Source organism: Poromitra crassiceps (genome assembly GCF_964638095.1).
Source record: "Poromitra crassiceps genome assembly, chromosome: 6".
Lineage (NCBI taxonomy): Eukaryota > Metazoa > Chordata > Actinopteri > Beryciformes > Melamphaidae > Poromitra > Poromitra crassiceps.
In genome coordinates this window covers 37413727-37428092 of record NC_139627.1, presented here as the reverse complement: position 1 = coordinate 37428092, position 14366 = coordinate 37413727, and the positions used below count along the sequence as shown (strand labels likewise).

General features: G+C 46.3%; 1 protein-coding gene across 1 annotated transcript in view; it reads left to right on the top strand.

Annotated features, from left to right (window-relative positions):
- Window positions 1–14366, top strand: part of LOC310778035 (phospholipid-transporting ATPase IH-like) — a gene marked incomplete at both ends in the record, with an annotated part of 67627 nt that overhangs the window by 25645 nt on the left and 27616 nt on the right. The window contains 4 exons of the mRNA XM_083638351.1: window positions 1811–1933; window positions 2260–2349; window positions 7766–7846; window positions 9635–9742. Of these exons, the coding sequence (XP_083494477.1) occupies window positions 1811–1933; window positions 2260–2349; window positions 7766–7846; window positions 9635–9742 (402 nt within the window). The remainder of the gene's footprint in view (window positions 1–1810; window positions 1934–2259; window positions 2350–7765; window positions 7847–9634; window positions 9743–14366) is intronic.

Genomic DNA, 14366 nt, shown 5'->3' with positions numbered 1-14366 from the left:
TACCCTGCGTTGCCTGGGATAAATAGGCATAATGTACCCGGCATTGCCCGGGATAAATAGGCACAATGTACCCGGCGTAGGCGTAGGTACTAGGCACAAAGCAATATTTTTGTGTACATGTTCAGCAGGATTGAGAGAGAATAGAGAGCTTGTGAAATTGTGATGGGCAAGCTGTCTCATTTGTTATTATTACTACCGTAGAATAAAACAGATCTAACATGATTAATTTGTCATATTGTCACATTTTTGTTTTGTGGTATATTGAATTTTGATAAACAGTACCGTCGTCCCATCCCACTGTAGACTATACATGTACAAATATTTAGACTCCATACTGCAGGGCTATTCAACTAAATTGTTCAGGGGGCCACATTGTCAGAAACCTAAGGGGCCGGGGGCCGAGCTATTAATCCCATTGTACACTTGACACAACGTGCCACCACAATTTTCAAAACTTGTATTTCACTACATTGCAAAAGTACGGTAGCTTAATTTTCATTTAAAAGTGCTTAATTTCTGTGCAACAAAAGCTGTGTTAAAGCCCCAAAAGTAAACACATTTGAAACAAATCTACAGTAAGTATTCTACAACACATATCAGCCATTTGAAATATAATTTGGTCAATTCTGACCTCTCTTAGCTACACCACAGCATTGTAAACATTGATAGTGCACCAGGAAAAGAAAATAACTGTAAACATTATTTCTTGTTTAGAACCTAGCACAGTATTAAATACTGAGTATCTCATGAAAAACTATTAATATTGCATATTTTGTGTTTAGCTACGCCTCACAGCATTGTAACATTGTAGTGCAACAAGAAAGGAAAACTACTGTAAACATTTGAATGATATTTATTGTTTAGAACCTAACTAGCTACAGCACACATCTCCTGAAAAACCATTTATAATGCATCTTTCTTGATTAGCTACATCCCAGCGCCATCTCCTGAAAAACATTAATATTGCACCTTTCTTGTGGCTACATCACAGCATCTCCTGAAAAACATTTATAATGGATCTGACTTGGTTAGCTCACTTTAGCTAGACCACATCTGAAAAACAACCAGTCAGGTGTAATAAGTAAATGAGGTTTAATTGTAAAAAATAAATAAAAAAAGATAGAACTCATCTGCGGGCCGGCCTGCCATACTGAATCACTCTGCATTTAAAGGTGCTTTATGCAATTCTGGAGGAAGGATTGAGTCAACACGGTACTCATCCCCAAGTGTTCAAATAGTGATGCTTTGGGTTGGTGGTCCAGTCCAGAACACCAACCCAGTGACGTCAGTATTTGACTACTTGGGAATGAGAACCGTGTTGACTCAATCCTCTTTGTGGAGTTCTCTCTCCTGATTGGATAAAGTGGAATGGGATACCAGAAAAGCTCCTCTTCTGTTTCCCACAAAGCAGAGGGACTGGGAGACCTATGTTACTGACCAAACACTCTCTTTTTGTTATCAAATATTTATTCATTTTCTTTTAGAGCACCAAACACTCTCTATCAGTGATTGCTGTCAGAATATAGAGCCATTTATCTTAACAACAATATATCACCTACAGCAGGTTTAATATTAGCATGCTTACACGCAGGTGGCTGGCATGAGTGTAGGGAGTTGGCGAAGGAGAGTGATGAGATAGTGTTGTTGATTGCAACACTGGTGAATGATGATATAATAATAGTAGTAAGTAAGTAGGTTATTATGAGTTATAAGTGAACATTTATTTACACTGTTGTAACTTGTGACTTAACACTATTATCTCTTTCTACCTGCCTCTCTGTTTATCTCTCTCTCTCTCTCTCTCTATCAGTGTGTGGGGGAGGAGAATTATGTGGACAATCGGACGGTATACATCAGCCATAAAGAGCCCCCTCCGGGAGCTGAGGCCTACATCCCTCAGCGTTACCCCGACAACCGCATCGTCTCCTGCAAGGTGAGCGAGCCACAGCCCCACGTCAACTGTGGCAACCGCATCGGCCGGACTCAAAGACCGAGTCAACGCCATGACATTGTTTATTATGAATGCCATTCATTTGTTTCATAGTTGGGCAACCATGTAATCTGTTTGATGACCATGTTGTAAGGGTGACACATTTCATAGAGCCATATTCATCTGCATCACAACACAAGCTGTGACACAACTGATTCTTTGCATGCGACGGTAGAATGGTCGTGGCGTGCCATTGTTGTTCGTTCCCCTTGGTTGTGTTTCCGCTTTTGTGTGTCTGAGAGTAATTTTGCCGTTGCTCTCTCCAACAGTACACCTTCTGGAACTTCATTCCCAAGAACCTGTTTGAACAGTTCAGAAGAATCGCTAACTTCTACTTCTTGGTCATATTTCTGGTCCAGGTGAGATTGCCATGACGCAGCAGTAATGCACTCCCCTGTCCAATACACCGAGTCACTATAGTTCACAGTGATTGTTCTCCCAGCCATCCATTTGTTGTATTTAACACGTTGACTGCCACTGACGTATATATACGTAAAAAAAAAAAAATCGATTTTTTTTTTTTGACGCTGCTACGTGGATCAATGCCCCCCGCGTCTCCTATGGAGATATTGGAAGTATTGAATGTGTATAATCTATTTTACCGACCAGCTAGGTGGCGACGGTCCTCTTCCGACAGAGATAAAGTCAACCAAAAGCAGCCGCCTCCCGCGGCTGCTTCCTCCATTCTCAAGGAAATGGCTTGGCGATTTTACAGTCAGAAACGAACGAGCCTCATTCTCATACTGTAGGCGGGGACGCTTTCGCGCTGCTGCGGTGGGGGGTTCCAGAAATGGACTGTGTGGGCAGCATAAAGCATAGAGTCGCACGGGGCTTCATCGGGGCTCTCAAACCCAAGAGACGAGTGAGACCTATCCACACTCGCTGCCAGGGAGGGAGGCTGCTCAAACTCGCTGCCAGGGAGGGAGGCTGCTCAAACTCCCAGCAGCAGAGCACTCGCTTGTGACAAACGCAGGCTGAAAGCCACTAGACACGCCCACGGAGGGAGGAGTTGAAGGAGAGGGCGTTCGGAACTATATTGTTTGGATGTCTGATCTCTCACTGATGCCAAAAATAAATGGTTAAAGTGACTGTTCTGCCTGTTTGATTGAATTTCACAAAACTGCGATTATCTCAGCTTTCACTCTCAGACGCTAAAACCATGCTGTACTCAACGGCTAATATCTACATAACTACTAACTCTACAAACTAACTCTTTTAGACAGAGAAAGCACACATTCTATTAGTACTTTTGTGAACTTTGTGTTGACAAACTCCAAGCAGAAAAGAATCCTCGGCTCTTGTAAAATGAGCCAGAATCCTCAAAAAAACGGCTTGGCAAAAGCTACCTACAGCAAAAAAAAAACGGCTGGCAGTCAATGTGTTAAAGTCCCTGGAAACCAGAAATAATTTTTTATTATTTAGCATTTTGAGTTCATCACATCACAGGAACCTATGTTAATAAGCCACCAGCCAAATTTGAACGATGATGAACGTTGCAAAGTATATAAATTTAGGTTTGACAGTCATGACAAAAGTCATGAGAATCAATTACATTTTAGAGTGTATTTTCTCCCGCGGACTGTGTGGGCGTGTCCCGTCTGCAGCAGAGGAGACCTGCTCGGAGGAGACCTCTCTCTCCGTTAACGGAGAGAGAGAGAGAGAGGAGAGAGAGAGAGAAGGAAAGAGAGATGGGGTGTGTGTGTGTGTTTGTGCGTTGCTCGACGCATAGCACAGACAGAGAGGGTTTACAGAGAGGAAGAGATCTCTGCGCTGCGAGTGCACAGCGCTACTGTGTGTGTCAGTGTGTGTGTGCGCGCGTGCATGCATGCGTGTGTGTGATTCGATTAAATCTTATGACGTGATAAGATCCTGCATTTTAGCACCGCGCGCTCCGCTCTCTTCAATGAGGAAATGGAAATCCAGACCTTGTAGAAAAGTGGCGATTTTAAGGCTTTGGGTTGAAAGTAATGGCTCATACTTTCTGAGCCACACAATTACTCACATAAGACCCTAAATAACATAGTTAGAACGTTTTTGTGGATTTTGGTGTCCAGGGACTTTAAAGTAAAAATCCACCCTAATTCATGTAAAAACTGTAAAAAAAAAAGAGAGAGACGCTAAGCTTTCCTTTCAGGCCCATGTAGAACACGAAGAAGCTGAGGAGACAAATTGGCTTTCTGTATAGGAATACGTCTTGCTTTTCGTTCTACACTAGAAAGTCTATTGTACAGTCACTAATAATGTCTGTTTTTTATTACGGCGATGTCGTGTATATACGCCCCCCCACGCCATGTTGAAGCTGCTTGATGCACTGTACCATAGTGCTCTGCGTTTTGTAACAGGTGAATGGATTACTTACACACCACTGTACTTTACTTTATATGAAAAAATAGGCTGGCCCTCTCTGACGATTCGAAGAGAGCAACACTGTCTCTTATTTATTTATAAAGCTCTAACTGGCAAGCTTCCTTTGTATCTGACCTCACTTCTCAGTTTCAATGATATGAGACACGCTCGCGGTCACACATCAGACTGTTGATTCCGCGTGTGAAGAGTGAACTGGGAAAGACTGCTTTCTCCTTTTACCCTCCTGATAAATGGAACAGGCTCCAGGACTCTCTAAAACCGGAGCGAATGGTCTCTATAGAGTCGTTTAGAGTGCTCCTTGAGGATGCCTTGGATAGGAGTGCTCTTGTTTTGTTTGATGGGTTTTTATCATTTTGTTTTGTTGTTTGTATTTGTCTACTATTGTAATTTAGTATTTCTTTTTATAAATGTTTTTATTGTAACAGGGCACCCTTGAAAATGAGAGCTTTCTCTCAAGGGCCTCACCCTGTATAAATAAAGGTTGATTATGTAGCTTGCATTTTGGGGTCAGTTTTGTTTGGTGTATTTTCTAAACGCAAAATGACGGTTGGTGTCGGTCCCTCAGAAACAAAGGGCAGCGGCTTCCGAAGTTCTGATGGCTCTCTGACCGTCTCAAGCTAACAACATTTTAGCGCTAGAAAGTCAGAAATCCATTGTACAAGAGGAAGAATAGCCAATCTCTCCACTGACATTAGCCTCAATAGACCAGAATGCAATGCAGGCACAGTTTGCATCTTTGTGTATCTTCATCTTCGACGGTAGTGTGTGAAATATAACGCCTTCTTAACTCATTCACTGCCAATATCTGACTGGCATTTTTGGCACAGGCCAAGTATTTCCATAATGTTTGGTCATCTTTCAAGACCCACAGTAAATTCTGTACTAGGACTACAGTGATGTCCAATACCTCGAAATGAAGATCTAAGTCTCTACTTTCACCCCCAAAAAGAAAGTTAGCTTTTAGCATGTTCTGTACTCTACTTATAACCCTTTTTATACACCCCATGTTCACCAAAAAAAGCCTGTCTGGGAAGAGAAAAGGGAGAAAAAAGCATTTTTGTAAAAGGGCACAATCTCAGGCATAACTCACTCTCAATTCTTTTATTTTGAACTGTATTGACATCAGACATGTAAATATTATTCATTAGGACACAAATGACAAAAAAAAAATATATATATATATATATATATACACACATGAAGTGCTTTTTTTTTACATTCAACAATACAGTTTACTCGGTGTGAGTGTGCAGACAGACAGACAGACAGACAGACAGACAGACAGACACACCGACAGACAGACAGACAGACAGACAGACAGACACGGTACGTGCACATCTACAATGGCACAGCGGCTTGCCTGCTGAAAAAGCCGCTTTGACGCTGCATCTTGATAGGCTGTCTTGCTCTATTTCCGTGTCTGATTGGTCCATTTGCCTCGCGCCCCCTGCCGCTGGAACCGCCCACAGCGTTTCACTGTCGCAGACTAGAGGCGGCTTGTCTCCGAGCGGCTTCACGCTCGCGGGGCGGGACTAGGGCGGGACCTTTCGTTGAAGCTACCCAATGACAGCTCTTCTTACACATTTCCTCCCCCCATCCTCCTGTGTACAACGTTTCTACAGGCTACAGCTCCAAGCTGGAAGCTGGTTTGCACGCCCACAAAACGCTGCGACACAGCGGAAAAGCGAATTTGCCATTGTAGATGTGCACGTACCGACACACACACACACACACACACACACACACACACACACACACACACACACACACACACACACACACACACGATCCCCCTTTTAGATTTCTAACCCAACATAGGATAAGCAATAACCACGCCCTGTGGCGCTGGGATTGGCCAGGAGCAACACTGGAGGGCGAGCAGCCCAGCGATTACATGAACCAACTGAATAGCTCTTGAGAAGGACAGCGGGCTGCTGTGAGTGCCTTCTGCCCGCTGCTGCCTAGCTGTTCCTGTGTTTATTTTGATTTGTTCTGGTACACCGTCCTCGTCCATGTCTCCCTGTCATATCTATGATCGTTCCCGTTTTCCCCTCGGCTATTCAACACGTCCTCACCGCCCTCGCAAACTGATCGATCATTTCCTCATTCCTCCGATGATCAAACACATCTCTTGATTACTTTCTCCCGTTTTCTCCTGGCTGGCACAGAGGAAGGCGACTCCAGCTCGGCGTTACAATGGCGTTTCTCCTGTCTGCACAAGGAAGCGTTACCCGCTCTCTGCTATTCCTCTTGCTCAATTTATAAAACAACAGCTGCGGTATGTGTTTGATCGCGTGCTGTCGGCTACCCTTTGAAGGCAGGGACCTGTGTCTGTGTGACAGGCTGGGCAAGTGTTTGCTGCAGGCGCTGCACCAATAAAAACAAAAACACGTCAAACACGTCCTTGGCGGGGAAGGCCATTGCTGATAACACGTCAAAGACGTCATTGGCGGTGAATGAGTTAACAAGATCAACCAGCCACAGCACATGACAGTATTGTTGTTCCTCTACTACTTTTTCTGGACTGGAAAGTCTTGACTATGCTATGCTATGGCTATGGCTTTCTCTACCTATACAGCACAGAGAAGCCCCCTCATCATCAAATAACTCCTGGAATGCATTTAACGTCACAAATCGATAAGTGCAAAAATCGGTTTCATGCTCCTGGTGGTATTGGACGAGGCATAAAATGACTTGGACGAGGCATAAAATGGTTGTGCACTACGTGAAATATGAAACAAGGCGGACAGCGCCGCCCAGAATCGGCTGAACAGAGAGAAACCGGAACTATTGGCCGATTCCTTTGGGGTTATAATGTTTTGTTGTTGTTTTTTTTGCTGAGGGATGTGGTGTCCAGTGTAAGAGTATCCTACTGCAGAATGGATTTCAAGTGTAGCTGGAGGAAATTGGACAAGATTAGATGATTACTTCATGTGGCACAGTTTGTTAGAGTGCCATTTCAGTCCTCTTTTGAAGCCTTCTCACTGTACTTACTGTACTCACTGACTGTACTTACTGTACTCACTGTACTTACTGTACTCACTGACTGTACTTACTGTACTTACTGTACTCACTGACTGTACTCACTGTACTTACTGTACTCACTGACTGTACTTACTGTACTTACTGTACTCACTGACTGTACTTACTGTACTCACTGTACTTACTGTACTCACTGACTGTACTTACTGTACTTACTGTACTCACTGACTGTACTTACTGTACTTACTGTACTCACTGACTGTACTTACTGTACTCACTGTACTTACTGTACTCACTGACTGTACTTACTGTACTTACTGTACTTACTGACTGTACTTACTCAGCATTGCATTACTTGGCATCCTCCTCCCTCTCCTGCCTCCCCTCCCCTCTCCGTCTACCTCCCTCTGTTCCTCTCCCATGCAGCTTATCATTGACACCCCCACCAGCCCAATCACCAGCGGAATGCCCCTCTTCTTTGTTATCACTGTCACCGCCATAAAACAGGTAGGATACACACACACACACACACACACACACACACACAAACACGCACGCACTCCCGGTAAGCACTGCCCACAACAACCAACGCTTATACAAACTCCCAGCCCCAAATACCCCCCCCCCCACCTTCCCCACACACACACACACACACACACACACACGCACACGCACACGCACACGCACACACACACACACATTATACCAATCTACTCTCTAGGGTTTAATATTTTTCCCGAAAATGAGGCATACCGGGAAACGGGAAATGAAGCCCTCTTTCCCGGGAATCCCGGGAAATTGGTAATTTTTTTTTTTTTTTTTTTTTTTTTTAATGCATCAAGGAGAAATATACCTATTAGTTCCCAACCTGACGAATGTATTATTTGGTGCCATTAATATTTATTAATTAAGGCAAAACATCGCAATTTAACAAACTTTTTAGGCTGTATGTAGGCTGTACATATGTATTAGGCTATATAGTGCCGTTATCGCCTGGATTGGCATATGAATAAATCCTGTATTAGCCTAGGCGGACATCACCTACAACCAGACCATCTCCACCCCTCTGTGCATGGACATCGCCTACAACCAGACCATCATGCCCAACCTGGGGCACATGAACCGGGGACGCACGGCTGGGCTGATTGTCGTTTTCACCGCTGGTGAAGTTTGCACGGTGCTCGTGTCGCGTCTCGTAGGCTACTGCATTAACGGTCATGGCACAATCCCCTCAAGCAAGTCAGAAATGTAGAGAAAAGAAAAGACACATCGTGGGCTTTGTGTTTATTAATTACGCTATGTGCAATAAGCTTTCAGTGTGTTCCACCGGCGCACAGCGCACAAAGGCGCATGGCCAAAACACGCCGAAATAAAATCTGAAATTAATTCCACTCTGCAAAAAAGGATATCAAATTTCAAATTACTGGCTATAGCATTGTTGTCAGAGAAGCTAGTATTAAAATCTGCCTGCAATACCTCGTTATTTGGCGCTATATAAATAGAAAATTGATTGATTGTTGGTTGATTGATTCACTTTGATGTCTCCGAAATGCATATAGGCCTAGATTGTGATCATTTAATGACTTTACAATGCTTACAGTAGCCTAATATATTACATGTTCCTTTAAAACATAGGCTACATCATTTAAGAAAGTAAACTGTGGGCATATTTCTAAATATAGGCCTATTCCAATATGTTCTGCATGTAAAAATACAACAAAAATTCCCGGTTTCCTGTCATTAATTTCCCGGGAAACGGGAAATGGGTTGGATGGCATTTCCCGTTTCCCGGGATTAAACCCTACTACTCTCGCTCTCTTATTCCTACATACACATTCCTCTGTCATTGAATATGTCTGGTGATGTGAGAAATATGATAATGAATGGTCTCCTCTGTTAATCGCTGTAGCTGAGGATCCCGTGCCCTCGGGGGGGATGGAGTCTCCCCCCGCGTCCCGGAGCTGAGCGATGGGATAGTATCAGTGATAGATGGAGCTCTCCTGGCTAAAGGAAGCCTGCACTTTTATTGGGACATAAATCTCAAACATGACGTGCTGGAAACAGATCCAGGAAGCAGGTCACTAAGCTCAGGGAACACAATGCTAATTAACGACAGTGTGTGACTTTCACCCCTCTTTCTCCCTATCTCGCCTCATGCTTTTGCGCCCATTTCTCTCTGCACAATAATCTATATTTCCCTTTGGCTTCCTTCCCATCTCCACCCCCCCCCTCTCTCTCCACTCTCTCTCTCTCTCTCTCTCTCTCTCTGCATCCCTCTCGCTCCATTTCTCTCAGGGCTATGAGGACTGGCTCCGACACAAGGCTGACCGGTGTATAAACGAGTGTCCGGTGGACGTGGTGCAGCAGGGGAAGGTGGTGAGGACGCAGAGTCACAAGCTACGGGTAAGAATGGCCTCATTACAGCGCACAGCACCTGAGGCCACCAAGCAGCACATTGCTGCAGAGCTCACTTTCTTGGCTCTCTCCCTCCCTCTCTCTCTCCCTACCTCCCTCTCTCTCCCTCTCTCTCTCTCCCTCTCTCTCCCTCTCTCTCTCCCTCCCTCCCTCTCTCCCTCCCTCCCTCCCTCCCTCTCTCCTCTCTCTCCCTCCTTCCCTCTCTCTCTCTCTCTCTCTCTCTCTCTCTCTCTCAATAATAAACTGTCCTAAGACTGTACAGTATAGCAGAGGAACAATCAAAGTGCCCCCTGGTGCACCGTGCAAGAGTCCTTTGGAGAGTGAACAGGACTGATGTATTCCATTAGTTACTGTAGCATAATAGATCTGCATATTGGAACAGCGCTGAGCAACCCCACAGCCCGTAAAGGGATGTGGTGCTGAGGCGGCCGCGTGATGTCATCTTTGATCATTAATCCATCCAATCACTGTTGAAGCAGAGAGGCTGTTAAGCTTTTTCGCACAGCAAACAGACCCAACAGGTGCCTCTGCTCACTATTATAATCCCTTATAAACGATTTTGTGCGCATGTGTCGGCATATTTGTGCGTTGGACGAATAGGACAGGAATGTGAGGTCAGGTGGTATTGTGGTAAAACGTACTTTTGGACCGGTGGACCGAGATGCCATAGCATTCCCGTAAAGCAAAGCGTCATAGCATTCCCCCCCCCCCCCATCCTTTCAGTGTCCTTCCCCATATAATGATGGCTTTGTTGACAAGGATGTGTCTCTCCATGGTGGGAGAGATTAGATATCGGCATGAAGGATGTACCTTGTACATCCTGCCGTCATCGCTTGATGTTCTCTTATGTCGTCCTGATGCAGCAGTAACAGTGTTGATTTCAGGGACAGTTTCCAGGGAGATCATCATACAGTAGGCTTGTTGCCACGGTATTTGGTGTTACACAGTGGTTGGGCATACACCGAACACATTACTTGCCCGGGGACACCGCCATTTTTCTCTTAACAAAATAAAACAATAAAACCTGTTTAGTTCATTTTGGCGGATCAGCGCTGTTCGCAGCAATAGTCAGACTCGCAGCACAGAGGAGTCCGATTTCACTTATCACGTGATGAGAGTAAGGAGGGTTGACCGACAAAACAACGGCGGAGGATTTGGTGTCAAAGCGAAACAAATACACAATCAGAAACACGCAGTCGGAGGAAAAAACCTTGACGACTGCACTTGACAGATACACAGCTCACCTTGACGTGCTAGCTTGTTCCGAGAGCAGTATAAACAGGTACATTAGAAGTTTGCTGCAACCAGACGACCCTGAATAATGAACTTTTCATAGGAAAAAGTCAGTCCAATGCAAATCCACACACCAGATATCCACACTCAGTGACTACCTTGACGGCTGCATCAGACTGAGAAATCCGGACCGTCAGGACAGCTGAGGAACTTGTATTTTCTTCCCGGTGGGGGGAAACAACAGAAACAGACACAAAAGGGGAAAAAACAGCTATTGAGATGACAAATTTCTTCATCATCTCAATACCGGTGTAAACCCGATAACACCAAATTCTATTAATCCTTTGGGAAAAGTTCCACACCACAGCATCCCTATCATACTGTAGCGTATCACTGATACACCAAGGAACGGAGAGTTGTAGTTGGTACAGGGTCTTTATTCACAGGCTTCGTTAGCTCCTAGCAGCTAGCTTCACACCGCTAGCTCTACACATAACAACCGGTCTCGCTCACTCCATATCTTGACTCCCCGCGGCACAGCGGCCGCTGGTCCTATATACCCCGTTTCCCCCAGGAACACACCCACACACATCAGTTCCTAGCTACCGTTGAGACACTTATGTTGCACATCACATTACAGGTAATACTTGGATTACCCAAACACGTTACATACTCCTCACCCAACAATAAGGTTAACGCCCACGTTAACACCCACAACCCACACATATCCCCCTGTACCAAAACACACCACCCCACAACATTTTGTATTCCCCCAATTTGCCTCTTATTTTTCAGCACACTTTCAATTTCCGTTCCACCACCACCATTTGCATTTCTTTTCATTCCTTCCCTCTTTTCCATTCCTTAAATTCAACCCACATTTCAATTCACATTCCCATCATCATTTAGTTACTTCCCATTAGCACCCTTTTCCCCAACATTTAAATTCCCTCTTTTCTCCAACATTTTCACTTAACACAAGCCCCAACATTTACATCATTCTTTTTCATTACCTTCATTTAAACCTTTTTCTTATTCACATTATCCCACTTCACTTCAACCACTATTTCCATCCCCCCTTTTAAAGCTTCTGTCCCATCTGAAGCACATTACAGTCGACACAGCTAAGGCAGTAGTCCTCTACGTCTCCCTTCATCTGTACCCAGTAGAAAACTCGACAAAGGCGGCTGAGTGTTTCTTCAGCCCCTCGATGCCCCTGCCCCCTGCGGCCCCTGTGCGCCCCCCGTAGCGCCAGTCCCCGCAGGCAGCTGGGCACCACCACGACGCTGCCACTCTTCCCGCGCCCATCTAACCCCAGAATCCCCGACTCTCTCACCCTCAAGTCCGGAAACAACTCCCACAGTTCCTTCGTGGTACTTGAATACATGCATATCTCCTCCAGGCGAGGCCGGTATCCGGCCGCCACCCACCTGCGCACCGGTCCAACGCTAGCGTCCTCCGCCTGTCTGCGTATCCACTCCTCCAGATCGACATCCTCCATAGTCACATTCTCATCCTCCCGGTCTTGCACTCGCTCGTCCTCCCGTCCCGCTCCCCCAGGGGGCGGCGTGTTGAGGACAGCAGGGCGGACACCATCGGCGTCGATCTCCACCTCGACTTTCTGCAGCGCAGCCGTGGGGGTTGTGTAGCGGCCTGGCTGGGCCGGCTCCTCCAGCGTTGACCCCTCTCGCTCCCCCGGGGACACGAGTGCCGCTCCCCCCACTGTAACAGCATTGCAGGTGATGTCGCTCACTTCCCTCTGGCTGTTCAAAACGATTCCCATTATCTTGATGGTCTCGTCGCTGATGGCGATCTCCCCCACCACTGGCTGGCATGCAGAGCAGCTAGCCTGGGCCGGCTCAACAGTCCCTCTCCTGCCCGGAACAATCGGCTCTATACTGCTCCGCTGTTCCGCCGCTTGTTGCTCAGGCTGCTCCACTGCTTGTTGCTCGGGCTGCTCCCCCGGCTGTGTGTCTCCTCCAGCGTTCACACTCTTAATGCAGTCTCCAGCCAAATGTCCAGGCGACTGGCAAGCCCAACAAAGCCTCACCTGTCTCTCCTCTCTCGCTGTCCTCCAATCCCCGACAGCTTCTTGACATTCTCTGGCTAAATGTCCCATCGCGCCGCATGCCCAGCAGGCTCCCTGCTGTCCATGTCGTTGTCCCGCATACCCGGTCCGTCTCCCGGGCTCGCCTCGGCACCACCTCGCCACGTGGCCCGGTTCTCCACAGTTCCAACACAGTCTATTTTGTGTCTCCTCCGTCCGCTTCTCTCCGTGCTGCGCGACCTCTCGTAGCAGCTCCATCAGTCCTTCTGCCCAGGCTGGTATCGTCTCCAACAGCCGTCCGACTTCTTTCAACACACGGGCCTCCATGCCCGCCAGCATCGAGCTGATCTCTGTCGTCAGCCCCTCTTCTCTCCCGTTCACCGACAGGCTTTCTTCCAGACGCGCCATCACACGTGGCGCTCGTAGCAGCTAGCTCACACAGCTAGCTCGCTACAGCTAGGTCGCTCGAGCCTTTGATCTCCAACTTTTCTCCGCTGTTCCTCCTCACTCTCTCCCCTCTCGACCGAAACAGAGGCGCTACCGCTTCACTTGCTGACACCAATGTAGCGTATCACTGATACACCAAGGAACGGAGAGTTGTAGTTGGTACAGGGTCTTTATTCACAGGCTTCGTTAGCTCCTAGCAGCTAGCTTCACACCGCTAGCTCTACACATAACAACCGGTCTCGCTCACTCCATATCTTGACTCCCCGCGGCACAGCGGCCGCTGGTCCTATATACCCCGTTTCCCCCAGGAACACACCCACACACATCAGTTCCTAGCTACCGTTGAGACACTTATGTTGCACATCACATTACAGGTAATACTTGGATTACCCAAACACGTTACAATACTTTATAGGCAGAGTGCTCAGCACAATACAGCCGCAAGGATGGGAGAGCAGGAAAATTAAATGGCCCTGCCATACACACTTTTTATTTGACCTAACAGTTAGTGGTAATAGATTCAAGGATAAGATTTCTGTGGAATAACACATAGCTCAATGGAAGAAAAAACATGAATATATCACCAAAGTAGTTCTTATTGCAGCCTAGAATGAATGAAAGCAGGGTTACCACTAGACTGCGTAATGTCAGTGTCCTTCTTAACACCCATAGTATATTATGATATATTTGAATCTTGATTCCCCACTGTGAGGGCAGGTGTAATAGGTGCCCCCGCATCTACTTTATCGGCTGTCAAGTGCGTAGGGGGCGGGGCTGTGTGGGATGCTGGTGGGTCAGCTTAGAGTGAGGCCTCAACACAGCTAAACAGCCTTAAATGTTACAGAGCATTGCAGTTTGTGTTACCATAGCGATACTTTTCACTGT